The 24,558-nt window shown below is 41.1% G+C and overlaps 1 protein-coding gene across 2 annotated transcripts in view; it reads right to left on the bottom strand.

Moving 5' to 3' along the window:
• The window catches only part of LYN (LYN proto-oncogene, Src family tyrosine kinase), a 131,701-nt gene that overhangs the window by 12,192 nt on the left and 94,951 nt on the right, over positions 1-24,558 (bottom strand). For both annotated transcript variants that reach the window (XM_028533892.2, XM_036031119.1), the window contains exon 11: positions 2,565-2,718. In XM_028533892.2, coding sequence (XP_028389693.1) covers positions 2,565-2,718 — 154 coding nt within the window. The remainder of the gene's footprint in view (positions 1-2,564; positions 2,719-24,558) is intronic.

The following is a 24,558-nucleotide window of genomic DNA, read 5'->3' as shown; positions in this document are numbered from 1 at the left end:
TTCTTATATTATTTTCCATACGAACTGTAACCCTACTTTTGCCACACCCTGTATTTATCTTTAGTGTTCACATTTTCTTTCATTAACCCACACTATGTTTATGTGGAATATCAGTATCTCTTCATCAGCCCCACCAAAAGGAACATCAGATGGTACTGACCACTTGAATGTTCCCTACTTTCATCCGAAGGAGCCAACCAGACATTATTACACTTTAGGAATCAGGTAGGATGATGATCTGCCTATAGTGAGACAGTGGTGATACTAGGTTTCTCATTAGGAGCTGGGGAGGGTAAGGGACACATAGCCTTTAGGTCATGGGAGAAGCAAACCTGGCCCAAGGAACTCCAGGATCCCCTTGAGGAAAGTAGGGACTCAGGCACAGGCTGTCACTCCTACATCCTGGAAAAGCTAGGTGTTTCCACCAACAACTTAATAAAATTTTTAACAGATTTGCCTTTATTATGTCTTTGCTTCAGAATTTTTTGTGGTGTTAGCCAAAATCAGAAATCAGAATAAGAACAAAAAGGCCAGAAGAAAGCTTCACAGAGCAGCTATTGCGTGCGACACACTCACTGTGGCATATTCCAGCATGAAACTCCCTGCCTTTTAGGCAGCAGTGGAGGAGGGTGGGAGGGGCTGTAGGTAGGGTTTGACTCAGGTTTTGCTGATTCCTGCTTGATGTGACCCCTAGCAAACCACGTACTGTTTTTGTGCCTTCTTGGCACCTCCATCTATAAAATGAGGAAAGAACGGAACCTCCCCAGGTTGCTGTCAGGGTTAAGTGGTTTTTCCTGTGTGCTTGGCACAGTGTAAATACCAATGGAAGGTACATTGCATTACTGTTTACTTTTAGACCATGAGCTCTCTGCACTAAGCCACCTGTCTCATTCATGAGAACAGTTATTTTTGTGATACTCAAGGCTTGTTGAATTCAACAAAACCAGTGGAATACATTCCAGCTCATGTATTCCGAAGCTAGATCTCCTGGGTTTGAATCCTGGTTCTACCACTTACTATGGGACCTTGGAGGCTGCTGAACCTCTGAGGTAGGAATCATCATCATTATCATCATCATACAGGGTTAAAGATAAATGAGATAATGTATGAAAAGCACGTAGAATAGCGCCTGCCACGCTGCAAATGCTCACTACATTTTTGCTATTTTTTTTAACTGCTTTTCCTCAAACTGTTCTCCTGCACCTACCTTTTTGTTGAGGGTAATTAAGATCACAGATAAGTAATAACCCATCTGAGAGAATGTAGGATTGAAGCAAGAGGAGAACCACTTTAAGTATGCTGGAGACAATAAATGCTACACAAATCAAAGTGATGTTTCAATGTGTTTGTCACTTCTGTAAGTCCTATGGGCACCTTCCGGAAATAACACACATGTAGTTAAAAGGAAAATAATCCTTGTTTAATAATTCTTAGGAATGTCAAGAAAATGCTCAGCTCTTTAAAGCACCGCAAAAGTATTCACTCATCTTTCCTGAGGGAGACCTTCAGAATCTTCAGATTGTAAGCGTCATGCATGAGTTGGGAGCAGGAAAGGCCCCTACAGCCCAGGCATGCCTCAACGTGGAGCAACGTGCCACCAACCAGATTTATGCCTCTCTGTGCATTTTTTAAAAAAAATGTTATGTATTGATTTTAGAGAGAGAAGGAGGGAGACAGGGCCGGTGGGGTGGGGACAGAGAGAGAAACATTGATTTGTTGTTCCTCTTAGTTATGCATTCATTGGTTGTTTCTTGTATGTGCCCTGACTGGGGATCAACCCAAAACCTTGGCGTATGGGGACGAACTGAGCTACCCAGCCAGGGCCTCTCTGTGCGTTCTTGATTCACATTTATAATATGAAATGTGAGAAAGTAAAGGAGTGTATTTTTGTAGCACTATATTTACTTCTATGTGTATAATAATTTCTGTTTTATTTTGTAATTAAAAGGCCAGAATATAGAATATGAAATTATTATTACAAATATTTTCTCTATAAAGTAAAAAAGTATACTTAATTATTTGGGTGAGAAGCTTTAACATAAAATATAAACAAAGAATCTTGACTTTACAAAACTCTTTGTGTTTTGCTTTACTTACTTAAAATACAAATGATAGTATTTGTAAATGTTATAAAAGTATCATGTGGAATTAATCAAGAGAGTAATTTTTTGAACAAATATTAGAGTAGAACCACAAACAGCAACTATGGCACATTTAGAATATTTTACCAAGCCCTGGCTGGCATAGCTCAGTGGATTGATCTCAGGCTGCGAACCAAAGTGTCGCAGGTTCAATTCCCAGTCAGGGTACATGCCTGGGTTGCAGGCCACGGCCCCCAGCAACCACACATAGATGTTTCCCTCTCTCTCTCTTTCTCCCTCCCTTCCCTCTCTACAAAAAATAAATAAATAAAAATAAAATCTTAAAAAATATATCTCTTAAAAAAAGAATATTTTAGCAAATGAGTTCTTTTTAAAAATGACTATTGTTATTGCTTTGTTGAAAAAAGACAAAAATAAAATTAAATCACAACAAAACACTTAATGATCACCAGGGGAACACACCTTCCCTTGCTGTGTACTCATTGTCTTCAATCACTCGAGCAAGGCCAAAATCCGCGATTTTGCACATGAGTGACTCAGAGACCAGGACATTAGCTGCTCGCAGGTCTCGGTGAATGTAGTTCTTCCTCTCGATGTACGCCATTCCCTCTGCGATCTGAAAATAGAAAATTGTTGCTTTTAGTGTAGGGTAGGCTATGCAGAGGGCCATCAAGGGAAATCCAAAAACCTGATGAGTTCCTGAAATCCTTTCGTGTATGTTATTCTGATCATTCAAGTTTTAAAAACAGTGGGTAAATGACAATCGCCATTTTGAATCTTTTCTAAACTAACTGCCCCCAAATCTGAAATGATGGTAATCATGACTCAACATGATCTTTTAAATAGCTACATCTCAACATTTTCTAATGTGTGGAGAATCTTTTTAAGGCCCTACTAAATTCTTACAGGTAGGAATACGGATGTCATTATCCCAGTTTTCCAAATGAGAAAACAGCTGGAGAAAATAATGCGCTAATGCAAAGAAGTTACTAGGGTATCAAGAACAGGACATCCTTGGTCGGCAGCATCCTCCCAAGTCCAGTTAATCAACAGCCCTGGGTTCTCCCAGCTCTCCCTGAACAGCCCCTCCAGGATGACAAGAAAGATTCACTCTGACAGCAAAGCATGATGGCAGGAAAGAATTCAAGATTTAAACAAAACGATAAAATAGGGGAGGTGAAACTACTATTCATTACTTACTAGAAAATTGGGATTTTAAGGAAAACAGTATCTGAATATTAAGATAAGTATCTAAAAGGAAGGAAGAGGCAAAGGTAGGAGGGAAGGGGGGAGGGAGGGAAGGAGGGGTCAGCTCAAGTAGCTGTGTCTGGTGAGCAGTTACAGGGAAGCTGTGACCAGGATTATGTCACAGGAATGAATGTATTTTGCTAAATTCTACCCTGAATTCCAGGTGGCCCAGCTTGGAGGGCCTAACTATCCCCACTTACCTGCAAACATCCCTCCTTATGACTCAATTCGAACTCCAGGTTCAGCCAGGCCATGTTGCTTAGCAAAGATTTAGCTCCTAATGACTGGGTCCACTTCTCTTTGACCTCCTCCTGGAACACCTTTCCCCACTCTCCACCAATCCCTCAGCTCACCTTCTGCTCGGAGGGCCTTCCCTTAATTCCTTCTGGGTACTGTAATTTCTCTTCACTCTACACCTGCCCACAGTGGTCAGTTAGCACAAAAACTATTTGCACCTACTGATCATAGCCTTGTCGTTGTTCTAATGCTGTTTAATGTGCTTATAGTTGTCATGTTTTCTGAACAGTGAACACCTCCAGGACAGAAGCCATGCCCTCTGTTTTTTCTGTTCTCACTGGTATCTATTAGAACCTTTAACCTTCTCACCAAACACATCCTCAAGCAAAGAAAGTTCTTTGGAAAGTGAGCTGGGTTTTTAATGCTACCAGAATACCATGTTGTTGGCACCCAGCTGCAGGAATTTGACAGAGTATATTTTTTTGTGGCCACAAGATCACTTGTATAATAATTTGTGTGCACTGGGTTAGTCTCAAAGTCCTGTCAGCCCAGAAGTTTGAGTCTGACCAACACCAAGGAATACTGTACTGAACAGAGAAAATCACAAATCAGAAAGAACAAAAGAGGTCTAACCTTTTTCTTTAGTAGAAATGACAATGTAATAATGTTTGGTTCTATAACCAAGAACAATGCGGGCAGCACTTGAGCAGTGCGTAAAGTGAAGGAGACCAGGCTAAGTGACGCCTGCAGGGTGAACTCGGAGGCTAGACATGGCCGGCACAGCTCGGGCAGCCCCCGCTTCCATAATAGTGTGGGCTCCTGCATGCCTCAAAGGTAACACTTTAATCCGTTGTGCAAGTCTAACCAGGTCTAAACTCCTTGACTCAGCTGTGACCTGGCCCCTGCTGAGCCCTCCTGCCTCCTCACAGTGACTGTGTCCTCTCCTGTACCCCGGCTTCCACACCTGCCTCTGCTTGGCACATATGCACCCTGCCCCTTTTGCCTGGACAATTCACTCTGTAGGTCTCAGCTGAGAGGTCACTTCCTTTAAAAAGCCTGGCCTGACTCACCTCATTTGATGTGTGTGGTCCCAGTGCTCCCTGCTCCTCACCTGTTTACCTGTCTGTGATCATGGCAGGAATAGAACCCCTTAGGTATACAAGTATAAGGTATGCACATTTCTGTTTTTGGACACTTAGGTAACATTTCAATAATTATATACAACCTGGGCCAGGAACCCAAATGAGCCAAAGTTGGCTGTAGTCCCAATATCAGCCTGAGACTACAGTTGATGGTAGGAGTCAGGAACCTGTGCAGAACACACTCCTCTAAGGATGCTGACTGACCCACGCAGATGTGTGCTAGTGGCCCTGAAAGAGTCCCTAAGACATGGCACCAAGGACCCACATCTCTCTCATTCTTGGTGATGGGTTTGAATGATCAGCTTGTTAAGAAATGCATTCTGGAAACTTGTGGTAAGGTTTCAATCATGCCTACCCCAGCTCTGCATTTACACAAATCCGAATGCATTTTAAAAAGTGGTTCTCTAAAACAGCGGACTTGCAACAAGCCCAGTTTATTTTGGCTTTATTTTCCACATCAGAGTGCTTTAGGGAGCTCATATTCCAAACAATAATAACAGTACTCACCAAGATCAAGATTCAAAACACTATCATTCACCAAATTGAACAAATAATAGTTGTGGGAACAAAATAAAACCTTTCAGATGTGACTTGCTTTTCAGGTTATAAAAGACTAGAGCTCTTCTTATATAAAAATTATTCTTGCCCTGGTCGATATGTATTATTCTTTCTTGGTTTCTTTTCTTTTCTTTTTTTTAACTTAATCCTTTTTTTTTTTTTTGGTTGTATTTATTTTGGTTAAAGTGTATCTGGTTCTATTTGGTAATAGCAGGAAGAAATCAGACATCACTCTGGCTAATGGAATGCAAGACCAGTTTTCCCCCTTAGAATGAATACCTTCTTCCCCCAGGCCACTTAGTCTAACAGTTGTCAGCACTGCAGACAGAGCTGTCCCACACAGGCCTCACACCAAGGCTCAGTATCCGTAAGGACCCCGGAGAGGGGAGTGCTCGCCTCCCACTTCTTACTGTTCCATAGCTCAGAAAGGCTGAGTCATGAGGTAGTTATATGGAGTTGCTCAGGTCTAGTGAGGAAAGAATCTGAGGTTCAGGATACTGTTTTGTGCCCACAGGTATTTTACTATGAGGATAATGATAGACAGGCAGATGATTTATTGGCAAGGAAACAGATAGGCATTAATAACCACTATGTCTCCCACTACTAATTGAGTACTTATTAAGTACCAGCCACCATATTACTTTTTTTTTTACATGCAATGCATGTTTTATCTAAATACCAAATCTACCAGGTTAAGTTTTATTTCTATTGTACAGATGCAACGAGGCTTGGAACCTGCTGAAAGCCACAGGGTGAAGGAGACAGCCAGAGGGACATCAGGTGCACCTGACCTTGATGTCCACACTCTCACTGCCACATTCCGGAACATCACATCAGCAAGGAGCTCATTATTGGATGACTAACTAGAGGCTCCAGGAACTCTAATTTTTCAATGAAGAGAACACTGTTTTACTGAGAAGACAGAAAAATCCTTTTGAAGGCTCCTCCCAGAATTCATTGTTAAGCCCAAATTTTGCCCTGCAGAGAACTCCCCCGAGGCAGAGGTCAGGGTGTCCACCTCAGGAGGCACCTGCAAGCGTGGCTGTATTCTCTCTCTAGAACAGTGTGTCTCAACCTTTTAAAATTGGTGTCCCCAAAGGAGAAACATTTAAGTTTTAATTAAAGTTAATTTATTCATAATAGGAGAGACTAAATACAAAGAAATAAGATTTTGTCAAGTAGGTTTGGGCTTTGGAGAACCACAAACTACTGTAATATCCTTTGAGATTTCTTCAGCTCCCAGGAACCAATTTTCACTCCCTGGAGACAATCTTGCCCACATTTTGAGTGCTTGGTCTACACGATGCTAAATCAAACTAAGAAGATTTAAAGCCAGTTTTGCCTCAAAAAGAGGGAAATGAGATGGATGATGAAATATGCATGGCCTGGATGAGGTTAACACTCTTGTCAGAATGAAAACAACCAGGCTAAGATACTGTTTCACCCAAGGAGCCCCATGTGTTCTTGAAAAAGCAGTAACTTCCATTCCCTTTGGGAATCTGAGGTGCTAAATGTAAATTACTATCCCAGAGTCATACCACAGGTTAGTTCAATGGTTTGGAAGTGATTTTAACTTTCCCTTTATACATGCAATGGTAAAAAAAAAGTTTTAGTCCTTATGCCGGTACTAACTTTGGCTGCCTACCTGGGGAGCTTTTAAAAAATACCATGTCCTCGCCCTAAACCAATAAACCCAAACTCGTAGGAGAGGGGCCTCCTCAGATGATTCTCACATGCAGCCCAAGTGGATACCTGCTCTGGGCCCTTGCAACACTAAGTGTGGTCCTCAGGCCAGGAGCAGCCTTGACACCATCTGGGAGTTTGTGGAGGTACGGCGTTTTGAACGCTAACCCTGACTTATTCCATCAGAATCTGACTTTTAACAAGGTCTCCGAGTGAGCTGTATGCACATTAGAGTTTGAGAAGCACTACACTAGATCATATGCTTTAAAACTTCAGCTATTTAGGATTTAAAGTTCTAGAGAGATTGAAACAAAACCTTGATCTCAACACGTGCCTATAAACCACCTCACCAGAGGACTGCTATTCTCCGAATGCCTGGGAAAGGAAGTCCCAGTGCAACTTAGCTTAAGAGAAGGAGCAAAACGTGCTCAGCCGCAGTGAGAGCTGAGGCCAGGAGACGGCGGGGACACATGAGCACCAGGCAACGTATGGGGCCAGATGACAGAGGTGCCGGGAACGCCTTAACATTTTGGCCAAAGTCCAAGTCCATCAGCAGCTCAAAATATGTGTCTCTTGGGCTTCTGTCTTTCCTGTAACTTAGTGAGAGTGATTCCTCTGGTCTCATAGCTTGGAAGCAAGGGGACCTTGGTGCCTCTCCCTCTCAGGGGTGTCCAACCTTTGGGTGTCTCTGGGCCACACTGGAAGAGGAAGAGTTGTCTTGGGCTACATACACATCTAATACATTGCAACACGTAATCACACACACAAAAATATCTCATAATGTTTTAAGTAAATTTATGATTTTGTGTTGGGCCGTATTCACAGCCATCCTCGGCCACATGCAGCCCACGGACCAAAGGTTGGACACCCCTGCCATGGCCTTGGGGTTGGGCCAACACTTAGAAGGCTTGGGAGACTGATTTAACCTTCAGGTTTTAAATCACCTGAGGGGATTTTCTTCATCTTAGGTCATGTCAGCATCACGATGTCAGGCCTGGTGACGTACGGACATGAGAAAACCTCGACTTTCTTTCTAAACCACCTGCTGACGCTAAAGAAGTAGCTAAAAATGTGTCATCTTCAGGTGCTAGTGTCTTTAACTTTGCATTAGAGGGTTTGTGTGTGAAGCTACTGGAAATTTGAAGTAAAAGGCACCCCATTACCTAAAATGAGAATAATCATATAAGGAGATAACAGGAGCTATGTTTTCATACTCCTGGTGTAAAGTGAACTGATTTAGGTTAGATATGCTTTTCATTTCTTGTGCTCCTCAGCCCAAACAGCAAGACAAACATATATTTCTTAGTTCCTCTTTTTGTACCCTTGGTGGAAATACACGATGACAACATTTTCCCTTTGATGTTCCTCCGCGTGTGTGTGTATGTTGCTGACCTGGCAGGACAGAGAGATACCACTAGGTAAGCCATCCCAGCCTGAGCCAGTGACCCAGAAGGGTTCTGGTGAAATTCCAGGTATCTAGTACCCAAAGAAAGCTCCAGGCACAGAGAAGATATGAAAAATGATCTTTCCAGAGTTAAAGGGCTCTCTAATCTTATCAGGGATAAATAAATTGACTCCCAGTCTCACTCCATGCAAGTCTTGCAGAGAGGTCTTTCAAAGGTGCTGGGAGAAAGAACAGAGCTGTCCTCCAGGTGTCAGTAATCAGCTCTCCATGTCAGAGAACCAATGGGGCTAGAAACACACGTGCAACCAGAGGGAAGTACAGTATTACCGAATGTCTGACCCCACATGGGCAGGCCTGCCTCTCCCACTGCTGGTGTGAAATAGGAAGTGTCAACCCTCCCCTCAGATGTACCCTCTAGGGCTCACAGACAACTAGAAAAAGGCACCACTTCCTACAGAGGAAGGTGACCCAGCCACCTTGGCTGGAGGGTGAACTGATCAGGGATGGATTTCAGTCCCTCATCAGAATCTCAGGGGGCCATTATGGACACACAGTACATGGTATTGTCACCAGTGTGTGTCTCTTTTTCAATATATGCATGATTTTATACACATACAATACATACAAACCTGTGGAAAGTTTTCAGAACTCCAACATTTTGTAAAGCATTACTGCATCTGCTACCTCTGCTCATCACTTTCTCACACACACACACACACACACACACACAAACTTACAATAGGGACAGGGTGTGTACAGAACACAAAATCTAGAGTTCCATTTACTTTGCAAATATTTTTTTGGTGGGGGGCACAAGGTCAAAAACATTAAGTCAAACTAAAGTTTTTAGAAGCATTTGAGTTGAGAATGTCATTTAAATTCCCTCCCCAACATCAATGTTTAAGTAGAAAGTCTGTGTTCCTACTCCCAAAATCAGTGGTAAATGTTGGGAGGAGCCTCACCAGACTGTCTTCACACGCTTCCACCTGGATTGCTCGGAGAAGGCAGCAGAGGTCCCTCCTAGTCAATGAACTATAGCTTCATGTCTACACTTTTATTGAGAAGTGAGTTACCAGTGACAACCTGGGGGCAGCTCCCAGTACAGTTATGCCTTGGGCAGGATATATATAAGATAGACTTATTTTATATGGAATACAACTCTAGAGAAAAAAGTCCTCATTAGGTTTTAAATATCTAGGCAGAGTTCAAATAATACCCCTTATAAATGACTTGTGTTGCTAGTGAAGACCGCAGAAGTCACCCATCGGCTCCCATTCTTCTCAGAAGCCCAACCCCAAGCCTGTCGACCCCAGCACCCATGCAGTGCCCGCAGCTTCCAGCAGGCTCCCTTCCGTCCAGACACTCAGGCTCTGAGCCACTAGTAGCCTTCCACCCCAGGCACATGCACTTGGGAAGGTGTACTCAGCACACTGAGGGCTGGTCTCACTAAGGAACTTGAGTGAATGCCTTGGACAAATAAAGTGTTTGTGCAGATGGCCTTGCTCTGCCAATGTTGCTTTAAGTATTCTTATGTTCATCCTAATGGCTATCACTTTCCTTGACACCGACAAGGGGCAGGTTATCTTGCTTAGTGAGTTACTTTTTATTTTCATGAGAAGAAACTCACACTTGAGTCAGATGAGGCAGGGACTAAAGGAATGAAAGGAACCTAACAGAGGGGACTCAGTGTGATCTCTCAAGCACAGCTAAAATCTGCCCCAGGAAATTCCAGCCTAAATGAGAAACTAGAACTGAAAACTCAACCTGTCTAGAATTGGCTGGCTGGAAAACATTTGTCATCTAGACAAGCAGTGAGAGAAATTAAATGAGAAACCTGCCAAAAGGCAGGAAAGAATAAAAATGTGTTTCTTGTTCATTTACCTATCCTATGAGGCATTGTTCATCTCCTTCTCTAGATGTGTATTTCCTTCTTATAATTGGGAAAACTAGAATTCAAATAATTAATTACTTTTAAAAGCTCCAGGAAGCCTATGAAAGAGTAATAATAGTGATATTAATAAGTTGGAACTGAATAAATGAGTTGCAATTGGGTGAAACCTAGAGTCTCTCTGAAGGGTCCCTCATCACAGGGAGTTCCTGGGCTCAGTCCCAAACTGACCAAAAAGGCCACTGAGTGACAACAGAAAAATAGAATGTGAAGAAAACAGGGAGTTTTAAAAGAAAGTTCAAGAAAGAACATGTCTCCTCTGTACTCCAAATATTTGTTTTATAGCCTGACAGTTTTTATATTAGCACTTTCCTATCTATTTACTACTCATTGATATTCACACTTCCTCTCTACACTCTAATCCATCATTTGGATGAAGGAAAGAATGGGAGAGCTCATTCCAAGGTATGTTTTGGGGTCCAAATTTCTTAAGAAATTTTGTTTTAGCTTTCCTGGGTTATTATAATATTCTTTGTTATTCCTCTTTTCCAAGCAAAACAGCTAAGAAATAATGAAGTTTACTACTTCGATAATGATGGTAATGACGAGAGCTTCCATGTATTGGCTGCTTGCTCTCCCTAGGCACCTTGCTAGGCATTTATAATGCTTAAAACAAACCTATGAAGTAACCAGTAGAAAGACTGTGTTGGCCAAAGAGTTTGTTTAGTTTTTTTTGCATACGATGGCTCTAGTAGTGCTTAGCTGTTTTTAACTCCATTCAAAACAATTTTGTTAGATTGTATTATGACAGCTGTCATATCAGCTTGTATTAAAAAAAATTTATCAAAACTGGTGAATTTTTGTGCAGCCATTTTAATATACTGAAGATGGAAAAAATATGCAATGTTTTCAGCATATTATGTTTCATTATTTCAAGAAAAGTAAAAGAGCAACTGAAATGCAAAATAAGATTTGCGTAGTGTATGGAGAAGATGCTGTGACTGACTGATCTTGTCAAAAGTGGTTTGCAAAGTTCCTTGATACTACTGACAATTTGGCCAAATAATTCTTTGCTGTGGGGCTGTCTTATGCACTGAAAGATATTTAGCAGCACCCCTGGCTTCTACCCACCAGAAGTCAATAGCAGAAGATAGCCAAAATACTGAAAATATCCAAATCAATAAAGTTATTGGTAAAAATAAAAAAAATGTGTTTTATTTTATGAAAAACAAAAACAAAACCTAACTAAATGGGCTTTTTGGCCAACCCAATAATAAAGATGAGAAAGGTGCATTTTGGAAAACTTAAAATTCTTCCTAGACAGACTTGGATTTAAATCCAAGTGCTGGTCCCACCACTTATGCCTTTAATCATTCATCCATACTGGCTTCTTCCTTTAAAAAGAGAAACAATCAGTGGTATGTTCACAAGTTGATGTCAGGGGAAAGAGGAGTAGGAAAACTAGATAATATAAAAAGTGGCCAAGTTAAAGTCTGCAGTCTGTCATGACTTCATAGCTCAAAGATGAGGGCAGAATTCAGCATATACACACTTAGTTAGGGCTGGTGAGGTTTCTGTGAGTGGTCACAATTTAATCAACAGCATGCAAGGACCCCACAGTGCCTCATGGGGACATGATTTCCACACAGACAGCTTCACTGAATAGTCATATTTCAGTCAGTAAATTGCCATGCAACAGATTCACCTTCTTTAGCAGAAAAGGAAGAAAAATTTATCAACTAATTCCCATAGACTTTCTCTCACAAAACTTATTGGACCACTTCACACCCATTATTAATGGCTATTATAAAAACAAACAAAAAACAGAAAATAACAAGTGTTGGTGAGGATATGGAGGCACATTGTAGAAACCCTGTGCACTGTTGGTGGGGATGTAAAGTGTTGTAGCTGCTATGGAAAACAGGGTATCCCATACAAAATTAAGCATAGATTTCATATGGCCCATCATTTCCACTTCTTAATATAAACCCCCCAAAATTGAAAGCAAGTACTTACATAATATCTAACAGACATTTGTATACACCTTTTCATAGAAACATTATTCATAATAGCCAAAAGGTGGAAACAACCCAATCATTGATGGATAATTAGATAAACAAAATGTGCTATATACATGCAATGGAATATTATTTATCCATAAAAAGAAATGAAATTTTGGCACAAGCTGCAACATGCATATATTGAGGACATATACTAAGTAAAATAAGCAAGTCAAAAAAAGATAAATACTGTATAATCCCACTCATATGAGGTATTTAGAGTAGCTAAAATCATACAGACAGAAAGTAGAATAGTAGTTGCTATGGGGTAGTGGGAGGGAGATTGGGGAGTTGATTAATGGGTACCGAGTTTCAGTTTGCAAGATGAAGAGTTCTGGAGGTGGATGGTGGTGATGATTGCATAAAAACATGAATGTCCTGAATGCCACTGAACTGTACACTGAAAAATGGTATATTTTATGTTATGTATATTTTATCATTATTAAAAAAATACAACTTCCCTGGAAGCTTCCAACTGTAGGAAAGCAGGAGCAGTACCCAGCAAAGGCTCCATGCTGTAGGAAGAGTGGCCGGCACTCATCTCCCACACCCGTGTGATGCTCATCTCCTATACCACCCGCTGGTGGGGGCACACAGGATGGGAATGCCGAAACACACCTGAGCAGGACTAGGCCACACTGAGGAGTGGTCACTTCCCATATCACTTCCTCCCTGGCAAGCTGCTCATCAATCCAACCTCAAATAAACCTGGCCATGATGTGCATGCATAACTAGGGATTAGCAGGAAGTAGAAAGGTTACCAATGATGCTTCAGAAAATAGTTGGACAGTTGTGACTATAAGTCAGAGACTTTAGAATGAGTCAACATGGGGTTATATAAAATGGTGGAAAGTTTCTTTTCAAAATCTGAAGTTTTCCACTCTGTAAAATGGAGATGATAATAGTATCAACCTGGTAATATGCTGATTAGATTGAAAAGGAGAATACAAGTGTGTTCAATGCAAGACAGATATTATTACTGTTATTAATGTTAATTATTCTACTATTAGTAAGACCAAAATTCTGACTTGATTCAATAATGGTGTAATAATATAGAGTAGAACTGATCTTTTAGAGCCAAAGACAGTTGGTGGGAAGCTGCCCACAGGCACACATGTGCAGCCCAGGGAGAAGCTGAGTTCCACACTCTGCTTCCGCTTGTAGGGCTAGGCTTCCTTGCACCCACTGCCTCAGGGTGAAAAGGGATGGTCTGTCAATGATTCACTCTTTTCCCATTCATGAAAGAGACTTTCCACTTCTGTAAACCCAGGATGGGGCAGTAAATAAATGACACTGTGGGATTAGAAATCTCCTTTTCTTACTATCCCTTCTTCTACATCAGTTTCACTGATATTACTATGATCTAGATGATCTACACCTTGATCTGTGGCTAATGAGCCATGCTCATCACTTTGAAAAGAAGAAAGCAAAAAATTCTCAACTTATCCCACTTATGGAGGAAATAAGAGAAAAGCCAATTGCTCTTATTTCCATGCTTTTGTGGGAGGGCAGGAGGTATGAGTGCCTCTGAGGTGGAATGTGAACTGACCCAACACACCCCAAACACCTCAAATTGAGAAATAATTCACTCTACACAAATGTCGAATTTTGTTCAGTGAAAACAAGCTGTGAATGTTATTCATACTCTGATCTTGTTATCTGGTGACTGGGGTGGGGTGACAGGGGTAGATCTGCAGTAAGAAAATTAGGTGAAATAAGTAAAGGTTCACCCACAGACGTGTTTTGAATTTTTATTTATATTAGTGAAAAACTGGAGGCTCTCCAAATATTTATCTACAAGAGAATGTTAAGGAAATCATAATACAGTCATAGAAATAGAATATTATAGTGCAATAGGTACATACATGTTTATGGAGAGTTTTTAATAAAATGAAAAACTGTAATAGCTTGATACATGTGAAACAGCACATATAGTGCAAACCTAGTGTGTAATGAAAAGAATAATTAAAAAGGATGGATGGGATGAACTAATAGGAAAAAAATGGGCAAAGGGTTTAAAGAAAGAGTTCCCAGAAAAATAAACTGCAAACAATGAGTAAATACAGGAAAAGATGTATGACCTCATCTCTATTGAAAAAACACAAGTTAACAGCAATAAAATACTCAATTTTACCTATCAGCCTGGTTTAGAGAGTGTTAATAAGACCCAGTTTGGGCAAGGGGAAGCAAAAGGTACTCTCAGTTTTAGAAATAACTCAAAATATAAACTGTATACATACTTTTGGTAAAGCAGATCTACAACCTTGAATTCATCCTTCAATCATACTTGCCACAAGTACATAAATATATATGTCACCAAACAGTTTGCTACAGTAAAAACAAAACAAAAAACACAAAAGCAACATCAATTCAATATATGAATAGTTAAATAAATCATAGAACATCTATATAAGAGAATACTAAGCAGCTAATAGAATGAAAAGGAAAACATGGTACTCACCTCTTCCTACAACCACACCAAAATTACAACTAAATTATAGAACCACCATGATTCAGAACTTCCAGAAACTAGGCTAATGAAAGTCCTACAACTATGGAATTAAAGAAGAAAGCACATTGAGACTAGCAGGTGAGGCAAAGACACGGAACAGGCTGGTCCCACACCCATGTGTGGTATAGAAAAATCGAGAGGGATATCTCAGCTTCGGAGGATCCCCACTAAGGAGCATGGGACTCCAACCTCACATAAGGACACCCTGCCCAGAGTTCCAGTGCCAGAAACAGAAGTTCCCATAATTTCTGGCTATAAAAAGCAGCTGGGATTAAGACTGAGGAAGATGGAAACTTCTGGAGTCCCAGGCAGTTCCTCTTAAAATGGCCCACACATGAATTTACTTGCATTTACTTCCTCTGAGCTTCAGCACTGGGGCAAAAGCTTGAGATGTACCAAAGACAAAAAGGAGGAACTGAATTATCTGGCATCAGGGTGAGGGCTGGAGGGGCAGCTTTCTCCCAGACTGAAGTTCTGGAAGAGGCCTTGGTTCCTTTGCTGAGCCCATCCTTCACAAAGCCAGCATGCGGGCACTGTATCTGAGACACTATCAACCTGGTTCACGCTGTGTCCCCACCCTGGTGATTCCCTGAGGCCACTTACCACCCAACTTTTGCACCAACTCAAGATGCTTCCAATGGCTTTTCCACACAAATAGCTTGTCTTGGCTCATGCTTCATATTTTCCTAAATTTTCTCAAACAAGCAGCACCTGACCTCATTGAGCCCCATACCTCTCTTCTCACTAAGTGTCTCCAAGTCTAGCACAAACAGTGGCAGGCCTTAGTTCGCAACTTGGCCTTGCCTGGGCACCTCTGAACACAAGTAGCAGCCATCTGTAGATCACTTTGTAGCTTATACCAGATAGCCCCATGCAGGGCACAGGTGGTGGCTGACCTTAGCTTGCACCTCCCAGGTGGCCCCAGAGCAGGCACGCCCAGTGGACAGCTTCAAGCCACCTCAAAGCACCACCACCCAACTACCTCCACAAGTGAAACACTCAAGGGGCAGACTCAGTGGGCACCAGAGCCCTGCTCAAGGTAGTCCTGCTCTGTGGAGTGGGTCACTGCACAGCTGATCCTCCAAGGTGGTTGGAGGTCAGTCGTAAGTGGTCATAGCCAGTCCTTGTATCTGAACGACCTGGGTAAAGCCCTCTCATTGATGTGTCAACAGAAATCAAGGCTGAACTATAAGAGGAAGTGATAGGGGAACTTAGAAGTTAAAGATTTTAGCTTCAGTCATAGTTGATAGGTTTAATTGATTAATGCATGTGGAAAGTTGTTATTCCAGGAACCGGATTGCATGGCATACATGACTCCAAGAGGTCGACAAGCAACTCAACCTTTGTTCTCCATGGGGTATGCAAGTGATGGAGATGGTATTTCAGCCACTGTGTTCCAAGGAAGGAAGTCTGTGACTCAGATAAAGAATTACTGATCAGCAGATAAAGAAATACTAGAAAAATTGCCACCAGGCTGCAACTGTTATCTGATTAACTTTTTTCCAAACCCCTCACATGCCCTTTCCTTCTCCCTATAAAAAAGGTCGGCTTGAGATGAGATGTTAAGATGTATTTTGAGGGTACATACCCCAACACCTTCTCAGATCACCAGAATCTGAATAAAGCACTCATAAAGATTCATACTGTCTCTACTTACTGGTTTGGGTAGTGACAAGGAGCATGAATGCTAACTTTTGCAGTTTCAGAAGGCGTACAGCCCACATGGGGGTGCACCTCGAGTACTCAGCTTAGGTGATAAGGGAGGTTGTGCCACTGCAACCTACAGGACACCTACTACATTAGGCCACACTACCAAGACAGAGAGTCATATCAGCCCTACCTAATATATAGAAACAAACACAGGGAGGCTGTCAAAGTGAGGAGACAAAGAAACATGGCCCAAATGAAAGAACAGATCAAAACTCCAGAAAAAGAGTTAAATGAAGTGAAGATAAGCAACCTATCAGATGCAGAGCTCAGAACACTGGTTATAAGGATGCTGAAAGAACTTAGTGAGGACTTCAACAGCATAAAAAAGATCCAGTTGGAAACAAAGGATAGAACTAATGTTCTAAATAAAGAACAATTCACAGGGAACCAAAAGTAGAGTGGATGAAGCTGAGAATCAAATCAATGATTTGGAACATAAGGAATCAAAAAACCTTCAATCAGAACAGCAAGAAGAAAAAAGAATCCAAGAAAAACTGAGGATAGTTTAAGCAAACTCTGGGACAAGTTTAAGCATACCAACATTCACATAATGGCATGGGGGGTGATGGAAGGAGAAGAGAGAAAGCAAGGAATTGAAAACTTATTTGAAAAAAATAATAACAGAAAACTTCTCTAATTTGGTGAAGGAAGTAGACATTGAACTCTATGAAGCACAGAGAGTGCCAAACAAGATGAACCCCAAAAGGCCCATCCAAGACACATCACAATTAAAATGTCAAAGGTTAAAGACCAAAAGAGAATCTTAAAAGCAGCAGGAGAAAAGCAGTTAGTTACCTACAAGGGAGCTCCCATAAGACTGTCAGACTGTCAGCTGATTTCTCTATAGAATCTTTGCAGGCCAGAAGAAAGTGGCAGGAAATATTCAAAGTGATGAAAAGCAAGGACCTACATCCAAGATTATTCTACCCAGCAAAGCTCTCATTTAGAATTGTAGGAGAGATGAAGAACTTCCCAGACAAGAAAACACTAAAGGAGTTCATCAACAAACCAGTATTATATATAATGTTAAAGGGTCTTCTTTAAGAAGAAGTACAAGACCAAAAATATGAAAAATAAAAAGGCAATAAATACATACTTACCAACAATTGAACATAAAGAAAAAAATGAATGAACAAGCAGAACATAAACAGAACTGTAGATACAGAGAACATTTTGATGGTTGCCAAATGGGAGGGGGACTGAAAAGATGGGCAAAAAAGGTGAAGGGATTAATACATACAAATTGGTTATTACAGAATAGTCATGGGGATGTAGAGTACAGCATAGGAAATACAGTCAATAATAGTCTAGTAATTATGTATGGTGTCAGATGGGTATAAGATTTACTGGGATGAATGCTTATTAAGTTATATAATGTCTAACCAGTGGGGTTACATCTGAAACTAATAAATTAATGTACATCAACTGTAATTGGCAATAAAAAATAAAACAATGAGAAGGATCATTCTGTACTGATATGAAAACATAATCAAGACATACTAAGCTATAAAGTTGAAACATGATATATATTATAAATCTGTGATGGGGGAGGCCATAATCTATGCTGATGTTTGGAAGAATCCATTAGAATTGTTCAGATTGGGACCGAGTCACAGCATAAAGTTTTAGTTTTTAAGTTATAATATAGTGTGACTTTTAAAAAATATCCACTATCAATGCTAATGCTTTCAAATGACATTAGAGAGAGAAGATGGTGGTCAAATAAGTGGGAGCTGAGTCCACTTGCTCTTGCCCCAAACTCAGATACCTGGCTGACCTTCTGAAAAATAAACTGAACATTCAATGGAATCCTGGAGGATATGAAGTTTGGAAGCCAAGGAGTACAGAAAATGCTTCACAATGGTTGGTGAAGAGATTTTATAGGCTGAAGGGGAAATACCCTGCGTGTGGTGCCTGTAGCTGGGAGAGCTTGGTCAGAGGTCATAGCTTTGTGGCTCCCTCCCCTCCCAGGGCAGACAGCCCCCAGACCTGGGCTGGGAGTGACTTGGATACAGGAAGTTGGGGAGATCCTGGCTATACACACACACAGAGCAGCACACCTATAGCTTGCAGGGGCAGATGCCAACTGGGAGGGTGTCAGAGAGAGAGAGAGGGAATCTATCTGCACCTGGTTGGGCAGAAGGGGCAGGCTGCTGTCAGACATTACTGTGAGAGACTTTTGGCTTTTTGGAGAGGTGGTGTGTGAGGAAAGCCAGAAAATGACTCCGTGCTGTGGTGGGAGTGCCCAGAGAGACTTTTTAAAAGGGAAGCTGAGGCCTGCTGGGCAGGGACCCTGCGCACAGCTGCCTTGCTAGCAGGAGGAAAGGATTATGGGCATGGTTTGCTCCCAGTGAGTGCAGGTGGGCAGAGAGATGAGAAAAGTGCACAGTGAGGGGATTTCTCAGCCCCAGCCTGGCACAGATGGCAGGCCAGAGGCTGTGCAGAATGGAGAGCTTGGGACTGTGTCTGCTTTGAGGGTAGTGGGCTTGGTACTGTATGGGTGGGTGTGGAGCACCTGAGATTATTTATAGCCAGACAGAGCCCTCTTCCCTGGCTCAGGAAGGGGAGGATGCACCCAGCACCCTTCCCACCCCCCAGCAGGATCACAAGCACCACCAATGGGGAAGCTGTGCAAAAGAGGCAGGACAGGACAGGCTCAAGAACCCCCTGCAGGGAGCATATCTGCAAAAGAAAGACAGAAGAGAAATGCCTAAAAGGCCTATTTTGAAGTTCTCTTAGGAAGACAAAATATACTGGTTTCTAGGGTCCTATTCCACTGAGGCCAGCAAAACAGGGAGACCAGAAATCGGTGCAGCAAGGGGGAATCAGGGCCCCACCCAGCCTCAGCTCACACACAGAGCTGCCATCAGCACTAAGGAGGAAATAGCTGACCCTCTTACACAGATTGACTCCTCCTTTGAAACAAACAGCTAGTTCATCAGAAACTATACATTATTGGAAATAAGCTGGGGCAGACCAAGATGGGTGGTACAGGGGGAAGGGGAACACACCCACAATTTTCCCAAAGGACTGAATAGTGCCTCTTAGGGGAGACCCAGGAGTCCCACCCTCCTGATAGCAACAGAAGCCTCCTTCAGAGGTGGGTGAAGGTGGTACATGCAGTGCTACCAGAAGCTGGACGACCCACCCCCAGGACCTTCAGCTGCTAAAAAGCCAGAGGAGGATCAAGAAAGAGAAGACAGAAGGCAAACACCAAACTCTGCTGAGACAAACTCCACCTCTCTTCAGAATTTGCATTATTTTTACTTTTTTTTCACATAGCCTTTTAATGCCTATTCCTTTGCTTCAATTGTATTCCAACTAATTCAGTATCCTTTGCCTTTTATTTTTTCATTTAGATTTCTATAATATTTTTTATTTTATTTTATTTTATTTATTTTAGAGCTCTTATTTATTTATTTTTTAGAGGAGGGGAAGAGAAGGAGAGAAACAGGGAGGGAGAGAGAATTGGCAGCCTCTCACTCGTTCCCAACTGGGGACCTGGCCTGTAGCCCAGCATATGCTCTGACAGGGAATTGAACTGGCAAGCTTTCAATTTGCAGGCCAGTTCACTCCATTGAGCCACACCAGCCATGGCGTATTTTATTTTTATTTCAAATCTCACATTGTACTGTTCCTTTGTCTTACTCCATTTTGCCTTCTTTTCCTTTCTAATTTTCATTGCAAATGTTATTTTCCCCCATGCTATGCCTTGTTCCTATTCCTTACTCTTATTATTTCTCCTCCCTCTATCCTCTCAAAATTATTCTTCCTTCCTTTAGTCAGCTCACATTCTCTACCCCCTTCTTATATTATTCTTATTCTCTTTCCACCTTTATAAATTGTAGCTTGTTTGGCATGGATATTATGGTTATTGCTATTCTTCAACTGTATTCCTATTCACTACTTTTTTTATTTCAAATCTCATAGGTTATACTCCCCCTATCTTACTGCATTTTGCATTTACTCTTGCCCTTGTTTATTTGAGTTTGGAATTGTATTTTTTTTCCCTTTCTTAACCTGGATTCTATTCCTTACTCTTACTATTTCTCCTCCCTGTATCTTCTCAAAATCATTTTTCTTTACTGTAGACATCTCATATTCTCTTTTCTCTTTCATATAATATTCTTATTCTCTTTCCATCTTTATTAATCTTTGCTCAGTGATCATTGTTATTGACCCTGTATTGTTTTTCTGCAATTTTGTTCCCTTTTGTTCACTACTTTTAAAATTTTATTTCAAACCTCATCATCCTCTTCCTTTTTCTTATTCCATTTACCATCACCCTTCCCAGTATTACTTACATTTTGCATTTTATTTTCTCCTGTTCTTTGCTTTGTTTCTATTCCCTACTCTTATTATTTCTCCTCCCCTTTCCTTCTCAAAATCATCTCTCTCCTTTGGTCATCTCATATTCCTTTTTTCCTATCTTATAATATTCTTAATCTGTCTCCATCTTTATTAATCTTTGCTGAATTGCTGTGGATATGGCTGATGTGATGGGGGCTATTTTTGCTGGCATGGATTTGGTTTTCTGGGTAGTACTGTTTGTTAACCAGAACCTGTACAACAGCATGCAAGACATGGTGGGGGTTGTGACTACCACTCAGCCAGCTGGAGGGGAGAACCCACCAACAAATGAGCCATCAGTAATCAAAGCCCAAGTACAACATGAGAGCCTACATAAACTGAATAAAGGGCAACCCTACATCGGGAGATCAAAGAGACAGCACCACTAAGTCCCAAAGAACTTCTGCTACAGAAGTCCACCCCATGAAGACAGGCAGGCGAAGCAGAGCAACCTGAGATGCAGAAACAAACAAACAAACAAACAAAAGAGTCACCTAAAATGGGGAGACAAGGAAATATCCCCAATCAAAAGGAAAAATCCTCAGAAAAAGAGCTACATGAAATTGAGGCAATCTATCAGACATACAATTCAAAATAATGGTTATAAGGATGCTCAAGGAACTCAGTGAGTACTACAAGGAACTTTATGGGAGTTATAGTGAACTTACTGGGAACTAAGAGCATGAAAAGGGACATAGAAACTATGAACAAGAATCAGGGAAAAATGAAGAATACAAAATCTGAAATGAAAAATATACTAGAAGGAATTTACAGCAGGCTAGATGAAGCATAGGACCAGATCAGTGAGCTAGAAGGTAGAAAAAAAATACCCAGTCAGAGGAACAAAATGAAAAAAGATTAAAAAAGAATGAGAATAATATAAGGAAACTTCAGGACAACATGAAACATAACAACATTCCCATCACAGAAATATCAGAAGAAGAAAATCAGCAAGGGGTAGAAATACTATTTGAAAAATTAATGACAGAAAATTTCCCTTTCATGGTGAGAGAAAAATAACACAAGTTCAGGAAGCACAGAGGGTCCCAATCAAGATGAATCCAAAGAGGCCTACTACAAGATACATCATAACTAAAATGGCAAATTTTAAAGACAAAGATAGAATCTTAAAGGCAGCAAGGGAAAAACAGTTAGTAACATACAAGGGAGCTACAAAAGACAATCAGCTGATTTCTCAACAGAAACACTACAAGCCAGAAGGAAATGGCATAAAATATTCCAGGTAATGAAAAGTGAGGACTTACAACCAAGACTACTATACCCAGCAAGGCTCTTGTTTAAAATGGAAGGCAAAATAAAAAGCTTCCTAGACAAATGAAGGCTAAGAGTACACCTCCACCAAGCCAGCACTGCAAGAGATGCTAAAAAAAGTTTTATAAAAAGGAGAAGGGAGAGAGAGGGAGGAGAGAAGAAGAGAGAGAGGGAGGAAAGAGAGAGAAAGAGGGAGGAAAGAGAGAGAGAGAGGGAGGGGGGAGAGAGAGGGGAGGAAAGAGGGAGAGAGAGAAAGAAAGAGAGAGAGAGGGAGAGAGAGGGACAAACACAGGCACAAGAAAAAATGGCAAAGAATAAATACCTATAAATAATAACCTTAAACATAAATGGATTACATGTTCCAATCAAAAGACATAGGGTAGCTGATGGATAAGAAAACATGACCTGCATATACACTGTCTACAAGAGACATACCTCAGAACAAAAGATCTACAGAGTTTAAAAGTGAAGGTATGGAAAAAAAATACTCCAAACAAATGGACACAAAAAGAAAGCGGGGGTAAAAATACTTGTATCAGACAAAATAGACTTCAAAAATAAAAAGGGACACAGAAGGGGTCACTACATAATACTTAAGGGGATAGTCCAACAGGGAGATATAACCCTTATAAACATATATGTACCCAACATAGGAATACCTAAATATATAAAGAAAATCTTAGAGGACTTCAAGAAACCTATAAAGAACAACACAGCCATCACAGGGGATTTTAGCACCTCACTGTCAACCATGGATAGATCTTCCAAAGAATCGACAAGAATACTGTGGCACTGAATGACACCCTAGATCAAATGGACTTAATTGATATATGTTGGGAGCCATCCTGCCTGGTTTCAGGTGCTGTAACCCCCCCATAGCTAAGGCTAAGTAAGTGACCTTAGGACCATAAGCCACTAAGGAGACAAAGCTTATCTCCCTGGTAGAAGGGCCGCTTCTGCTCCTTTTTCCATATCTGGCCCCCAATGCTTGATCAGTTAGCCAATGATGGGTAAGATTTCCCAAGGGGGGAACGACCTAACACAGGCATGATCACGTGGAGGCCCCAGGGAAGGACTTGGGGGGCTACGGAGAAAGGGGGTGATGGATCCTCACCCCTCGGCTTTGACAAAGCCTGAGTCCTCATTCTGCCTGTGAGAAGTCTCCTAATTTCTTGGCTATCTTGCCTCCTCTGCATGACTTAAGCCTGAAACAATGACAGAGGGCGGTGCAGCCCTGTGCTGGAAATGGCGGGTTCCCCCAAGTGATCAGGCCTGAGAAAGAATATATGCACTCCTGTGAAACCTGCTTCACTAAGAATTCTCTCAATTAAATGATAAAGGTCCGAGTAGGAAATGAGTATGTTTCCCAAAGTTTTGTAGCCCTTTAGCTAACAGACCCTGACTCAGAATAAGCCCTCGTAGTTCTTTGTATGCTATCTGTTGTTTGATCCTTATTGCCTGACAATGATTAATGAACTTTACCTGTATTCCTATGCAAATTAAAAGCCAATAAAAACCAGTGAAGGCAAGGATCGGCACTCTCCCCTCTTGAGAGAGTTACTGGGCTGCTCTGAGGCACCCTCCCCTTGAGAGGGTAGCCGTGCCGTCCCTTTTCCTCCACAGGAGTCAGTAGTCCATGTGAATGTCTCATTTCATCCATAATGACATGGACACTGTGGGCCGGTGTCCACGACAGATATATACAGAACCTTCCACCCCAAAGAAGCAAAATAGATTCTTTTCAAGTACACATGGAATATTCAAAGATAAACCAACTGATAAGACACAAAACAAGACTCAATAAATTAAAAATAAGCTGAAATCCTATCAAGCATGTGCTCAGATCACTTTGGATTGAAACTAGAAACCAACCTCAAAGAAAAAACTCAAAAACATTAAAATGTGTGGAGACTAAATAACATGTTATTAAATAATGAATGGATCAAGAATGAGATCCAGGAAGAAATAAAAAATATCTGGAAACAATGTAAATGAATGCACAACAACCCAAAACACATGGAACACAGTGAAGGCAGTACTGAGAGGGAAGTTCATAGCAACACAGGCCTACCTAAAGAAGACAGAAAAATCTCAAATAAACATCTAAAAGAACTAGAGGTACAACAACAAACAAAGCCTGGAGTGAGTAGAAGGAAGGAAATAATCAAGATCAGAGCAGAATTAAATGACACAGAGACTAAAAGAACAATTAAAAGGATTGATAAATTCAAGAGCTGGTTCTTTGAAAAGATAAATGAAATTGACAAACCTTTAACCAGACTCGTCAGGAAAAAAAGAGAGGACCCAAATACATAAAATCAGAAATGAAAGAGAAATTACAACTGATAGAAATAACAAGGGGTTATAAGAAATTACTATGAACCAACTATA

Source organism: Phyllostomus discolor, chromosome 7, assembly GCF_004126475.2.
Source record: "Phyllostomus discolor isolate MPI-MPIP mPhyDis1 chromosome 7, mPhyDis1.pri.v3, whole genome shotgun sequence".
In the NCBI taxonomy this organism is placed as follows: domain Eukaryota; kingdom Metazoa; phylum Chordata; class Mammalia; order Chiroptera; family Phyllostomidae; genus Phyllostomus; species Phyllostomus discolor.
This window is presented reverse-complemented; position numbering and strand designations above follow the sequence as displayed.